The 14,997-nt window shown below is 39.7% G+C and overlaps 2 protein-coding genes across 2 annotated transcripts; one reads left to right on the forward strand and one right to left on the reverse strand.

Annotated features, from left to right (window-relative positions):
- Nucleotides 1-205: 205 nt before the first annotated feature.
- LOC101310223 (U5 small nuclear ribonucleoprotein 200 kDa helicase-like) lies at nt 206-8,030 on the reverse strand. The gene is made up of 4 exons (XM_004300196.1): nt 7,910-8,030; nt 4,742-7,733; nt 3,816-4,205; nt 206-3,634 (listed from the first exon to the last, which is right to left on the reverse strand). Exons 2-4 carry the CDS (start codon nt 7,709-7,711, stop codon nt 473-475), a joined length of 6,522 nt encoding a protein of 2,173 aa, XP_004300244.1. The 5' UTR covers nt 7,712-7,733; nt 7,910-8,030; the 3' UTR covers nt 206-472.
- Nucleotides 8,031-12,856: 4,826 nt separating this feature from the next.
- Nucleotides 12,857-13,570, forward strand: LOC101305765 (probable transcriptional regulator RABBIT EARS-like). Its single transcript, XM_004301639.1, has one exon. The coding sequence runs from the start codon at nt 12,857-12,859 to the stop codon at nt 13,568-13,570; it is 714 nt and encodes a 237-aa protein (XP_004301687.1).
- The last annotated feature ends 1,427 nt before the right edge of the window (nt 13,571-14,997 follow it).

Below are 14,997 nucleotides of genomic sequence, written 5' to 3' on the forward strand. Positions count from 1 at the left end.
ACACCATACAAAAATAAAGATCAATCATAGAAACAGGCAGAAAGATTCACCAAGTCAAATACCGTGTTATTGAGGAAGCAATGAACTAGAATACGGATGATGAGTAGTGTCCAGAATAACATGCTGCTAAGTTTCCTGCTTCCCCAGAATAACAATGCTCCTCAAAAATTAAGTGAACAACAAAATCAACATGACCTAAATTCTTCCACAGAGAAGATGCCCGTAGTATAGAGTCTAACAAGAGCAGATACTATATAGATAAGCAGGCATCCAAAAACAAGAAACAAAGATTTGAGCTGGAATATTACAACTGCTTTGAAACAAGCAATTTAGCATCAGCACAGTAGTCTTACAAAATCAGGGAACGTCAAAACAGACATAACTGTAGAAACATTATAGGAATCAAGAGATCAGATGGAAAGAATTCAAAACAGTAAAAGCTTTTTCATTCTCTCCCATTGTCTTACTGGCTCTACTCTGCTGGTTGGACATCAACAGTAAAACTGTGTTCCTCATCACATCCCAAGTACGAGTCACACATGAAGTAAAGAGTATACATCTTCTTTCCAGCTTCTGCAGGAGCCACAAATCCAAGCTTGACTTTGGCCTTCTTTTGCGGGGGAACTCTCTTGATGGCAAGCAGCGAGTTAGTCTTGGTATCCCCAACTACCAGCCACCATCCCTCTTCCTTGGTCTTGGGATACCTTGGAGCATCAACCGGGCCAACCCGTTCACGGTCCATATCAACTTGCAAAGTGATTTCTTCCCCAGCCATTACATTCTCACTGTCCAACACCTTAAATGTCATCTCAATGTTGGGAAACCTTTTGCAGTATTGTTCAATATCTTCAATCTCTGCCTCTGACAACTGAAGCAGCTCCTGAAGCAGTTCACGCCTCTCATCACTCTCCATATCCACCAGATCAGATACCCTCTCTATACTCTTTTCAGGATTTTCTTGGCATCTCTTTGCGAGCTCCTTTGTGAAGTGAGGAAGCTGTAGAAGCATCGAGTCACGATCCCACATTCCCTGAGTAACCATTTGGCTGACTTCCATAGCTAGGAGAGCAAGGTTTAGCCAACCATTGCTGGAAATGACATCAACCATTGCCTGAAGCAACCTGCTTGCAGAAAGGAGGACCTCTCGCTGGTCCAATGCTAGGTTCCCAGCCACATGATGCCTCGCAAAATGGGCCTGAAGCAGCGCATTTGCTTTAACATGAGGATCTGTGCATTTGGGATTCTCAAAGGAGAACCTCTGGTGGTTGATCAATCTGCGAATAACCTCTTCCTCCCCAGGTCGTATAGGAAGTTGAGAATACTCAGAAGCATGAGTTAGAATCTCAAGAAGACCCTTCATCTTTGTCTTGGAAGTTAAGGAAGAACTGAAACGCTCGATCGTAGTATAACTGATGTAATAATACGAAGCTATCATGCCAAGATTCAAAGCGGAGAGATCAGTCTCATCCTCTATAGCAACACACTTGCTCGTCTCCAAGTCACTCAGCGTATTTTCAACAAGCTCTGAGAGGTAATCAGAAAGATGCCTCTGAGTAACTCCCTGGAGATTATAATAGTTGGGATTTTGTGTGAGCCTCCTGTACAAGAAGGTCCAGGTAAGGTAATCAACAGCATCTTGCTTGTTCTCAATAATTCCAGCAACAACTTCTGCATTTAGGTTATCATGTAAGTAATGGTGTAGATGGCTTTCAACAGGGAATGCTTCATATAAGAACTTCATGTAGTATTCTTTACGGGGAGCATGGCAGAAGATGACACATTTCCCAGAATTATCAAGCTTAGGGCGACTGGCATGACCCATCATCTGCAGTAGATCAGTAACAGGGTAATCAGAATGAATGTTTTCCCGGCCATCATAATATTGGGTTCCCATCACAACCACCAAATGGGCAGACAACGGCACTCCCCAACACATCGTACCACTCATGACACACACTTGAATGTACTCCGCTTCAAAAAGAGTTGACACAATGTCTTGATCATCAGTCGTTAAGCCCTCATGCAAGTAGCCCACTCCATGGCGCAGTGTGCTTGCCAAAATTTCATCACTAATTTTCTCAACAAAAGGCTCAATCTCCTCTGCGGACCGCAATAAAAATGGCGGACTCTCGGCACCATCTACAGTCGAGTAAGTCATCAGATCCAAAGCTGTTAGGCGGGCATGTTTCCTTGTAGGAACATACACAAGAGCAGGTTTCCCGTTCTTGGCATGTTGAACAATGGCAGTGTATGTTGGTTTTGCCATTGCTTGCATCCTTGCCTCAAAATTTGCTAAATCCACCCCTTGAATGTGTATTTCCAGTGGCACTGGGCGCACACCAGGTGGAAAATTGAAAAGGCCGTGAGAGGTAGCACCAATCCATTCTCCAAGATCCTTGGCATTTGCAAGAGAAGTGGACAGAGCCACAATACGAATCTTGTTCTCACCTTGACTTGCTATATATCTCATCCTAGAGACTATCACCTCCAAAATGGGACCACCCTGACCACCAATTAAGTGGACTTCATCTACAATAAAAAGGCTAACCTGTTGAACATGTTTCCTCTGTTTCCACCGCCGAGACAAAGCATCCCACTTCTCTGGAGTGCTGATGATAATCTGACCTTTCTCAAGCAGCTTTAAGTCTGTGGCTGTTTCCCCTGTCAATTCAACAACACGTAGATTGAGACCCTTTGGTCCAAACTTCTTCTGCCAGCCCTTGAGCCGTTCTTTGGCAAGACCTTCGATAGGTGCAATGTACACAACACGCATGCCAGTCTCAGAGGCCTTTTGATGATTCCTCAATACAGCAAACTCTGCACATATGGTCTTGCCACTCCCTGTTGGTGCAGCAACTAAGACATTGTCATCTGAATTATACAGAACCGTGAAGACCTGCGTCTGGACAGGGTTAAAGTGCTTAAAATCATAGAGAGCTTCATACATAGAATTCCTCAATGCTGTTACAGGAAGCGGTTGCAAGTCCAACAACTCCGTCGGAGGAGGATACTTTTCAGGTAAGATAAGGTGTCTGAAAGAAACAGGTAAAACAGTTTGTGACCCAAGCCACCTATCCGACACGACACGGATGAAGTATTGAGGTGGAAGGGGTTCGTAAATTTGCACTGTGAAGTTCAAAGTATGATCCTCATCGATATACTGCTTCTTCAGCAGAAAATATTCATGATGAAGAATATACTCTCCATCATTATCCTCCACTATTACCCAAAATGGCTCTACATATCCATGAACCTTGTCCTCCCATTGAAAGTCTGGTGTTATAGTAAGTTCAACCCTTAATACAGTGCGAGTAATTGGCTGCACATGTGCTGCGAGGTTTAATTTGGGGAACTGGTGGATGAACTTGTGGAGTGTTCTTCCCATCTTCGGCATCCGTATAAGCTCCCCAAGTTCCTGTGAGGAAAGGTCATAATACCTATCCCATGCCAAATCCTTCTTCTCCAACTTGATTAAAATATCATTTGTTATTCCATGGAATTGGCGAAGTGGCGTCTGGACACTCCACATCCTCTTGTTAACCATTTTACACAAGTTCAAAGCCTTCTCTGCGAGTAAAGCCCATCCCCGTTTCAAGACGATCTCAAAAAGAGCTCGTAGAAGACGCCCAGCACTCTGAACAAAGGGAAAACAATTGATTAGTAAAAAGCTGACAAACGAATAAAGGTAATGAAAAACAAACAAACTAGTTAAAGTGAACTTTATGCAGACTAAAGACAAATAATATCAAAACAAGTACAAAAGCAAGCTGCAGTATTTTCCAACAATAGCAAAAGTAAAGATTAAACATACAAACCTGAGTAATGTAAACCATGTCAGATGTCAATGAAAGCCCTTCAAGCTTCAGCTGTGAAATATATGCTTGCAACAGAACATTAATCTTTGCACTGGGCTCTTCAAGGCTTTCCTTCACTGGAATTGGAACACGATCTAATAACTTTGCTAGTTCCATCTTTTCATCCTGCCGAACAGTGACATACTTAAATTCTTCACTGAGAGAGAACAATCTACATAGCTCAATGTCCCCCATTGTTGGCTTCAAATGCTCATTATATGTAGATATTGTTCCATGAGTTATGTAGTAATAGCTCGCAATTCGACCCAGGTCTGTAACTTGGAAATATCCGCTTTTCCTATCATACTTGATCAAATTGTTCTTGTCCAAGATGGTTGCAGCAGAATGGATCTGTACACAGGGTTTTAAGACAACATGAGATATCGATAAGAGATACAGTTCGCAGAAACAATGCTGCAAAAGTACGATTTCATGGAGAAAACAGCTTGAACAAACTAATAATAACAAGTCAGCAATAAGCAAAATCAGATTGTAATCCAGCAAGAACAGAAAAAATGAACTACAACCAAGGTTGAATTGAAAGACGAAACAAGGCACAAACATAAAAAAAAAAAAAAAAATTACAAGTACCAAAAACTGTCCCTATGGTCACCCAGAGACTCGAAATATCATCAATGAGACAGAAAAATTATATGGATACTACTTTTTCCATTAATGAAGTCTAACCTTGAACTTCTCTAATTTATTTGTCCCATGTTATTCATATGTTCTTATAAGTAAGACCAAAGAGCTACAACTAAAGACACCTGTCCAAAACATTTAATATTGGAAACAACAATTAACTACACAGGAATTTGCAGAACAGTAGACAGAAAGTGGCCCAAACAAAAGCAGAAAATAACAAATTGAAGTACAGTTGTGATTACCAGATCAGCTCGCCTCTCGTCCAATAAAACATCTCTTGTGAGAACATCAGCTTCCAAACGGTACAGCGTTGGATTACGTAACATGCGAACAAACAAATAAGTGTATCCTAACCAATGACAGGCTTCTCTGGCATTTTGGACTGTACCAAGAACGATCTCAGCATTCAATTGATCTGCCAATTTGGACACAAACTGACTTTCAATAGGAAGTTGTTGGTTCATCAAAGAAAGGTAGTATTGTAGTTCATTGTGTCCAGTGATGATTATCCCTTCTCCACACGAATCATACTGAGGTCTTCCTGCACGACCCAACATCTGCATAACATCAAGTGGACTGAGTTCAGTCCATGCTCCCTTCTCTGGATCATAAACCTGAGTTCCTTTGATTATGACAGTGTGAGCAGGAAGATTCACACCCCAAGCCAGTGTCGCAGTAGAAACCAGAACCTGTACATGCCCATCAGCAAAGAGATCCTCAACCAGTTGACGGTCAGCCCTGTTCAACCCAGCATGATGAATAGCAAAACCATATGGTAGAAGGTCTTTGAGATCATTGCTCTTGACCAATTCAGTATGAGTATGAAGAATTTCCCTGCTTGCACTGTCTTCTTTCAGAAATCTACCGAGGGTATCATTAGCAAGTGCTGTATCTCGTATAGCACGAGCTGTTTTGGCTGTTTCTTTCCTTGAGTGGACAAAAATAAGAACTTGATTTTTTCCAGCCCCAGCCATCACCTTTTCATAGCAGAGATCATTCATCAACTGAAACCTCTGCAATGGCTTCCTTACCATGATTCCAATATACTGTTGAGAAAGAGGGACAGGTCTGTAACTATTATCAAAATGAAACAGACCCTTACCCTTATCAACACGCAAGAAGAGTGCCACATCCTCAAAGTTAGGTAGGGTAGCAGATAAACCCACCAACCGGATATGTTGTTTCGTAGCCTCTATCTGCCTAACAGTTCTAGCAACAATGCTTTCAAGAACAGGGCCTCTATTATCATGAAGAAGGTGAATCTCATCAATTATGAGAAGTGTGACAAGTTGGGTATAAGTACGATCTCCTGACTTTCTGGTGATGATATCCCACTTCTCAGGTGTTGTGACAATAATCTGAGTCTCTTCAATTTGTTGGCGAGTCATTGACTGATCACCACTTAGTTCCCTCACAGTGACACCATAATCCTGCAAACGATTAGACAAATTACCAACGACTTCAGCAACAAGAGCCTTCATAGGGGCGACGTACACAATCTTATAAGCATTGTGGTTTATTGAACCATCCTCTTTGTTCATGTGCAGCGCGAACTGCTGAAGGATGGTTAGAACTGCAACATTAGTTTTCCCTGCCCCAGTAGGTGCACATAAGAGGATATTTTCGGCTTCAAAAAGAGCAGTATTGTAGACTTTACTTTGCACCCTGTTCAACTGATTCATTCCTTTGAAAGCTGGTCGAGCCCATTCTGGCATGGCAGATATTTTTACAAGTCTCTCATCAGCATCAAATGGTTTAGGCTTCAAAGCGGGCACATGGATTTCTTCATATCCTTTGCTGGGATGTCTATAAGACCCATCCGGAAGAACACACTTCTTTGCCACCAATATTCTACTTTGCTCTTGTGCGAGGCTATCAAGATCAAGCAGCTGAGCCTGGCTCTTCAACCAACCACTATCAGCATCTCTATCCACAAGCCCCCTCCTAGACCTGTCCCCATCACCACCACTCTCATCCTTCAACCTGCGAGCCTCCTCTCTAATACTCTTCTCCAAGTTCTTTTGCCTCTCCTTTGCACTAGCCCTTGTGGCGTGTAACTGGTCCACAATTGCATCCAAATCTTTACGACCCAGACGCAACATTTCCTCCTCGATGTTCTTCCTCTCATCTTGATCTTCAGCCCTCGCCAAACGGGTGCACCAGAAAATCTTCAGCCGGTTTCGCAACAGAAACTTGATAAGACTGAACTTGTCAAACTGGAGATGCAACAATAGCTTGGATTCGACATCCCTGTCATCACCTTCAGGAAGGATCTTTAGCACCTCTTCAGCAAGCTTCTGGCATTGTTGAGGATCAATTTGCTTCTCATAAGCTTCAGATATCTTCCTCTGAAGCCAGTAAGCATCGATGTCCTGAACATTAAGGCTCAGACCCTCATTGGCTTCCTGCATTTCATCATCATCAATGCCACCTCCCATTTGCATAGCCCCAGACTCATGTCGTTCAGCCATATCATCATCATCGTCCTCTTCCTCGTCCTCTTGGACTATATCAAGATCGCTCTCCTCATCGTCTTCCTCATTCTCTTCAAACTCAACTGCGACACCCACATCATCATCAAGAGCTTCATCACCATTAGCCACAGCCGACCCACCAGCATCGCCCCCGTCTTGGTAGTCAGTGATCAACCTACCAATCTGAACCAAATTATCAAACACCGTTGTGGGTATAGGATTCAGCAACTTCTCAATCTCCTTTTTCTTCTCAGGGTTCTTCAAAGTCTCATTCTTAAGCACAGCCAAAATCTCATCCGCCGCACCACTCACTATATTCAATGGCTGCCCGCCCAACTGCTGCTGAATGACACTAAGCATAGCCTCATACGCCGCCCGCGTCTCCTTCGTCTTAGGTTGATAAACACCTTCCTCCGTGGCAGTGAGCACGCTCTCCTCATGGAGCCGGCGCCTCTTGCTCTGCCGAAGAGGAGCAGGCTCCGCATTGGGATCGCGCTCCTTCTTCTTCTTGGACTTCTTCAGCTTATCATCCAACTCCTGCGGCCTGCCCCTGTAGGCCCTGTCGCCGAAGGTATTGGGTTCAATCTTTCCCCAGAGCGACTCCGGCTCGCCGGTGGGCTCGTGCGTGTCACGTGGCCGAGAGTCTGTGGTGAGGACCAGGCTCGAGTTGGCCCTGTACTCGTACTGCTTGAACCGGGCGTGCGCCTCCGCACCACCGCCCAAGTTCTGCTGCGACATTCTTTAGATCTCGAAAAAAACCCTAACAAAGCAAGCACTACAAGTCAGCCTAGGGTTTCCGTATACTTCTAATCACAAATCAAATCGTAAAAACTATGATTGCAAAGCACAGCACTAGTATAATTGAAATTGCGAAATAGAAACCCTAACTATGACAAAATTGAAGAAACAGAGATAGATAGATATAGAGGCACTCACAGTTGATTTGTGACCTGTGGTTCTTCCTTTGCGAGAGTGAGGTTTTTCTGGTGTCAAATCGCAGCTAAACCCTAAATATTAGCCTCCCATTCTAAACCGACCTTACTCTCTTGCCGACTTCAAGAGAGGATATGTAGTAGTAGTTTCTGGGGTTAAAGCTTGTAAAATTGCCTTGGGCCGATTGGGCTCTAGGATCATGCAAGTGGATCTGGCTCACCTCAGTGGATTGGTGTGCTCTAAGAGCTTGAGAGCCTAGATGTTACAACTTACAAGTAAAACGGTAAAACAGTGTAAAAGTTTTTCCGGCCTGGACCGACGTGAATAAAATTCTGGGCCAGTCATGGGCCTTGAATGCCATGTGAAACGAAGCCCAGACATGCCGAAGATGACACGTGTTGTCTTACCATGTCTTGTTTAACAAAGTCAATATAACATGGGTGTTGCTAGATGTACCCAGCAAACTTCTTAATAGACTCAGCAATTAAAAATTATCCTGTATTTTCCAGTTTTGCCCTTGTTATAATAATCCCAGCAAACATCATCTCTAACACCACGTTGAGACCAGAAAGAGAACTAATATGGGGGAGGAAATCAGGAGGAGCTTTCCCATGATCTAAGTATAGAATCTTGAGAAGATTTGATGTACGGGATATCGGAACCGATTGCCTTTCAAAAAAAAAATTCCAATTCAATGATCATCCCATTACATATATCTCACCCATATCAATACAGGTATAGAACTTCGATCATCTTAAAACATATAATTGTAGAATATATTTCAGGTAATGGAGAAGAAGAACAAAATCGGCTAAAAGTCTCTTAATCAAAGATTGACACTACAGATGAGTAGATGACTACGCAATTAATCACAAAATTTCAATTCAACTCAAAGGCTCAAAGCAAAGCAACGATAAGATGGTATGACCCAGATCCCACTTTAGCCGCCTAAATAGGATGTTGTGTTTGCGCAGTCGTTGCCACATCTCTTCTTCTTAATTTAATGCCTCTGATCCGACTTTAAGAGAAGAATTTGTGTTTGTTGGGTTTATTATAACAAGGGCAAAACTGGAAAATACAAGATAATTTTTAATTGCTGGGTCTACTAAGTAGTTTGCTGGGTACATCTAGCAACACCCTATAATATCCATATACAGGCTTAACCAGAATTAAGTATTATATATATGTTGTAAGTCTATATAATATCTATAGGCTTGACCAGAATTGTATAAACATATTGAAATAACGTTAAAGAGAATCAAATGCAAGTCATTAAAGAGAATCAAATGGGCATATATATGTTGTAAAAAAAATTAGGCAGCAGCTTAGTAACACAGCAGCCCTCTAACACCTAATAGACAAGAAAATTTCAATCATTTCATAATTCATTCAAACCTTTTAACCATTTCATAATCCATCTAAACCTCTCTTTTTAAGAATATATATATATATATATATATATATATATATTTCGAGGCGTGTCAGAGGTTGAGGTGACGTGTCTGTCAACGTGTCGGGACGTGTCGAAAAAGTCAACATTTTTCGACACATTGGACACTTCGACACTCCAGGGGTGTGAAATGTCCATGCAACATAGAGTCTTATGTAACTTTACCAAAATCAATTTTGGTCTCAAAAACACCACATGAAGCTAGCCAGAATCCTACTCTTGAGAACCACCATGCAAATATACATACTTTCTTGGCTAAGAAGGTTTTAATTTATTCTTACAGTGTGGATTTCCACTTTAGACTCACTTTTCAATCGAATTTTCACATCTCCACCGTCTAGTCTTTAGATATTAATGTTTACATATTAATGTATAGATCATCTTAAAATTTTCGTCAATTTGGTTATCATTAAGACACTCAAATTCGATTAAATTAATGAATGAACATAATTATGACGAACTTGAACAGTTCATGTTTATAACAGAAAAACACAGTTTTGAGTGTCTTAATGATAACTAAATTGGTTGAAATTTTGTAGAGATGATCTATACATTAGCATCTAAAAACTAGACGGTGAAGATGTGAAAATTTGAACGAAAAGTTGGTCTAAAGTGAAAATCCGCATAGTAAGAATAAATAAGAACATCTTTATCTGAGAAAGACTGTATATATATATATATATAAGCAAATGACTTTATACGATAATAAAGAACATTGTGATAGCATGCATAAAGAATATCCTATATTATGATAACAACAAATTATCATGGAGCTAGTGATGGACTGATGAAGTGATGATTGTGACAGAAATATATGCCTGAATTTCAAACCTCGAGTTACTCACTAGATATAATACAAAGAAAATAAATGATTTAGAACTATCACACATTGCAAGTACTTCGAGTCAAAATAGCTATTTTTAAAAGTTATGTTTTCATTGATCCAGTTAGTAGGATATAGTATTTAATTAACAACTATAGTTAAGCATGAAGATCAAGAATGTTTTACAACTAACTAGAGCACCTATGTCGGAGCACTTGGTGGCATGAGATTAGAGACGATGCAAGCAATGCTATGGAACAAGTAAGATAATTAAGTTTATTGGTTTAGTTGTTGGAGGAAAAATCTATGTTAAACACTTGATCAATTAACTTGAGCTTGTTGGAGAGAGATATTTTGATAATTAAGCACTGTTAGTGAATTATAATAAGGTAATTGGATGTGTCAATTACTATTATATGTGTGCTTAGGTGACAATAAGAAAGATACAAATAGGAGAATTTAAGAACAATGAGACAATTAAGAGCAATCACTTAATTAATATTTATGACAGTCCACATATGAGTGGAGTGTGTTGGAAACTTCTTTGATTGAACTAACTTGGGAATTCTAAGCAATATATCAGCTGGCCTTATGTTGAAAGAGAAAGTTATATATGACATTTTAATTCTTCTTATAACAAGTACGTATTGATTTCTTTGCCTTTGCAAGCACGCGTTTAGTTTAAGGACAACAATGGATTAAGTCATTAAACAAACCCAAATTAGTGTGTATGAACCTTGTAATCGATACCTTTTATATATAGAAGTTAGTGTGTATGATCCATACATCCAATGTGGTTTCCTTTCTTTATGTTATCTTCTTAGGTCAGGTATATTACAGGAATTTTTTGCACTACCCCTAACGAAATTAATATATAAAAGTTCATTGTACATATATATATATATATATATATTGTCTGCATCGATCGAGCATAAATAGTTGAATATACATAGACCAGGGCTCTTCTAATGAGGGATTCCTTTTTTTTGTTTATTTCTAGGGATAGATCATTTGACGAACTTTTCGATCACAAAATCAAATCTCCATCGTTCAGTTCGTTGGGCTATATGAGTAGATCATTTCCACAAATTTTCAGAAAATTTGGTGATCGTTAAGTCATCCAAATGAGAGATTTATTTTTAATAATCTTGAACGGTGTAGGTTTGACATAAGTGTTAAGTTTTTTGTTTTAATCTCAACCATTCAAGCCCATTAAAAAATAGATCTAATGGTGTGGACATATCCCTAGAAATGAACAAAAATAGGGATCCCTCATTGGAAGGGCCCTGATACATAGACACTACATATAATTATATGTGAAAATTTTCAACTCTCGACCTACTCTTGGAATTAGACTGAGCTTTGTAGTCTTTGCTCTTATATAAACTCAAAACACTAATATTAGTCATAAAGAAATCAGTCCACATCTCCAATCATTGGTCTTAAACCTAAATCTATATTCAAGTTTTAGGTCACTCACACCTATAATTATTTATATAAGTTGCATCTCCAACCCGTGGAGCCAAAAATCCAAACATATTTTTATCGTTAATCATTTTATATTATCATTTAGTGACACAAAGAGTAAAAACTCAAACATATTTTAATAGTTAATTATTTTATATGATTGTTTAATCATATTATATCATACATAAACATTTTATATTAATGAAATCTGACACTGACCAACATTGATGACCCAACCTCATTAATTATAGGTTTGGTCATATTTGGTTAAGTCAAAATATGACACATTTTAGGTAAATCATATTTTAGCTTAACTTGGATAGTGGGTTGGAGATGAGATTTTACAAATTCTAGACCTATTATAGATGTTAGACTAAAGGTTGGAGATGACCAACAAAGATATGTGTTTTTTGAATTATCACGTGATCAAGAAATTTATAATCTACATTTAAATCTTAAGATTGAGAATAAATTTAAGAGCATTTCAATTTACCTCATATTGAGAACCCCTAAAGAATACATATTATTGTATCCATATACCTAGGATAGATCGATCAACTAACAAAAATATCTCAATTAAGATCCTTTCTCACGTTTAACTTTATGGGATGATGATGATGATTGGTATAAGTTCAAATGACAACTTTATCTTCTATTTTTACCCACTTTTTATATCGCATGAGCTGCTGGTCCAATGTATTATGTAGAAACGAACTTTTGCTCATTTGATAAAGTCAGTGACAGAGCTATGAATACTTCCCTGCTGACACAAACTCATCGATCACCACATGACATTAAGCTCCAGTCCTCTTTTCAATTTCTTTCCATTTACTTACTCAATATTTTTGTACAACCGTAGTACCTAATTAAACAGAGATGTATATATTTGTGTAAACCAGGTTACATAGAAAAAGGACCGAGTCATAATATTAAGTAGTAATTGAACATATATATTGACGTTGAAGCCAAAGCAATCTTGTCTTCTGTGTATAGAAACATAGCCAGTGGGGGAGGTGACCGAGGTTATATAATTTCAATTCTACTAAATTCCAACCAGGCATTGTTGAATTTTGGTGATACACTCGGTGTTAGGGTTTTATTTTGTCTTTACTCTCCCCTACCTATTTAACCCATTTCTCCATTTTCCTTTTGATTCCACATCAACTCAATATCATATCTCTATCTTAAATGTTAGTAGTATTAGCTTGCCATGGCTGAGCTTGGCCTCCTCTCCTTGACCCAGCTCCAAGCGCAAAATTCTCAATCAAACCCTAGATCAGTCTGGATGTGGAACCCTAAGCAGGCGCATGACCAAGAAGACGACTCATGGGAAGTGAGGGCATTTGCGGAGGACACCGGAAACGTGATGGGCACCACGTGGCCGCCGAGGTCTTACACCTGCACATTTTGCCGGAGGGAATTCCGGTCTGCTCAGGCCCTCGGTGGCCACATGAACGTACACCGCCGCGACCGGGCACGCCTCCACCAAGTGCAGCACCCTAGCTCAATCTCAATCAACCCTTCTGCCGTCTCCTCTTCCAATTCTTCATTCGTAATCCCAACTCAAGAGTTCCTCGCCGCCAATGGCGGATTGTGCCTTCTTTACCAATTGCCTCACCCTAATAATGGAGCATTCACTAATAGTAATGCTACTGCTCCCATTACACCTTTTCTTAATAACACTACTGTTGAGTCTTCTTCTTCTTCAGTACCTTCCACTCTTCTCTCCATCTCCCCTAATCCACTCCATGACTACTTAATGACGTCATCGTCTAGTCTTGTGGGACCTCATGGAGTTTCCAATTCCATAAAAAATTCTCATTGTCAATACGCAAAAAGATCGGCGGAGGAAGATCAACCTTTGAAGTCTGGGGTTGAAGATAGTGAAGAGCTTGATTTAGAGCTCCGGCTCGGTCCATCTTGAGATGATGAACCAGAAAGGATGGATGGATGGATCGATAAGTCGATATATACAATGGTGTGTTTTTGCAGATTTACATTTTTATCGTAAAATTGATGTGTAAGACACAATCTACTTAGCTAGAAAGCTCTCAGAAACTTGTATGAGATTGAATTTTTGTTTTTTTTTCTTTCATTAAATTAATTTTTGGTGGTTGATGAGATATGTATTCTTTATTTCTTTTTAGTAGCTGAAACTGAAAGACACAGAAGAGGCATAAAAGGCATAGATATCTAATTTCTTTTCTGATAATATAGGGGAAATTTTGGTAGGTGTACATGATGTTTGAGCCACTAAAAATTTCTATACATGAAGTTTGAAAACATTAACTTTGGTACATCAAATTCCAAGTTCGACCTAATATCTATGCACGACGTTAATCATGTCTTTAGTTTAACAGATATGTGACATATTTTCAGGGGTAAATTGGTCTCTGCATACTTCCATGAAATCCAACTAAATCCAAAACTGTAGAGACATGGAAGAGTGCCTCTAGTGCTCTCTACTCAGGCGAGAAATGACATTGTTGATTAACATACAAGATAATTAGATTCACTATTAAGCAACACCCTAACATGGAACATGACCATCGACCATCAATTTCAGGATTCCATATAAAACTAGAACAATGAAGTCTAACAATTGATATGTTAAATTCATAACCTTTAGAACAATGATGAAGAATCCAACTCCTCATCCTCCCCAAACCCCAACTCTTGTCCCTTCTCCCTCTTCCGCTACCTCTTCCTCCCCACTCCCCGTCAACAATTCCCCTCCCGACCCATCATCTATGCCGTCCACTTTCGCCACCCACTCGCCTTCCTTGCCTCCCACCACTCTCCTCGAACACATATAGGCCATATCTCGTAGAGAGACGCTTTGGATTTCGAGAGGTGTTTCACCTCCACAAACCTCAAGCACCTCGGCTCCCCAAAGCTCAGTGTCTGTGAGCTCGACGAGTTGCCAGAACAGGGGTGGATCTGTAAGGAGTTGCCGTCACATTAGAATTAAAATTATGGTTTTGGTGTAGCTAAAAGTGGGTCGAGTACTATGGGTGCAGATGTTAAAATGAGAAGATGCGAGGGCATAGAGATTAGGGGAGATTAGATCGTTTCTGTGTTTGAGCAATGTAGAAAGTGAGAGTAAGACAGTAAGAGTATGAGAATACAAAATTACCCTTTGACAAATTAATAATGGCACAAGAGTTGACGACGACTTTAACGTCGTGCACGAATAGTGGCTTGAACATCATATGTTGTGTACCAAAATGCTAGTTTTGAAACTTTCATGTATAGATATTAGATATTATCAGTGGCATTTAGTTGATGTACCGTTTGTAAAATTTTCTTTAAATTTAAAAGTCTTTGTAATTTAAATTTTAATAATTTATT

The sequence above is a fragment of the Fragaria vesca genome, linkage group LG5 (assembly GCF_000184155.1).
Source record: "Fragaria vesca subsp. vesca linkage group LG5, FraVesHawaii_1.0, whole genome shotgun sequence".
Lineage (NCBI taxonomy): Eukaryota > Viridiplantae > Streptophyta > Magnoliopsida > Rosales > Rosaceae > Fragaria > Fragaria vesca.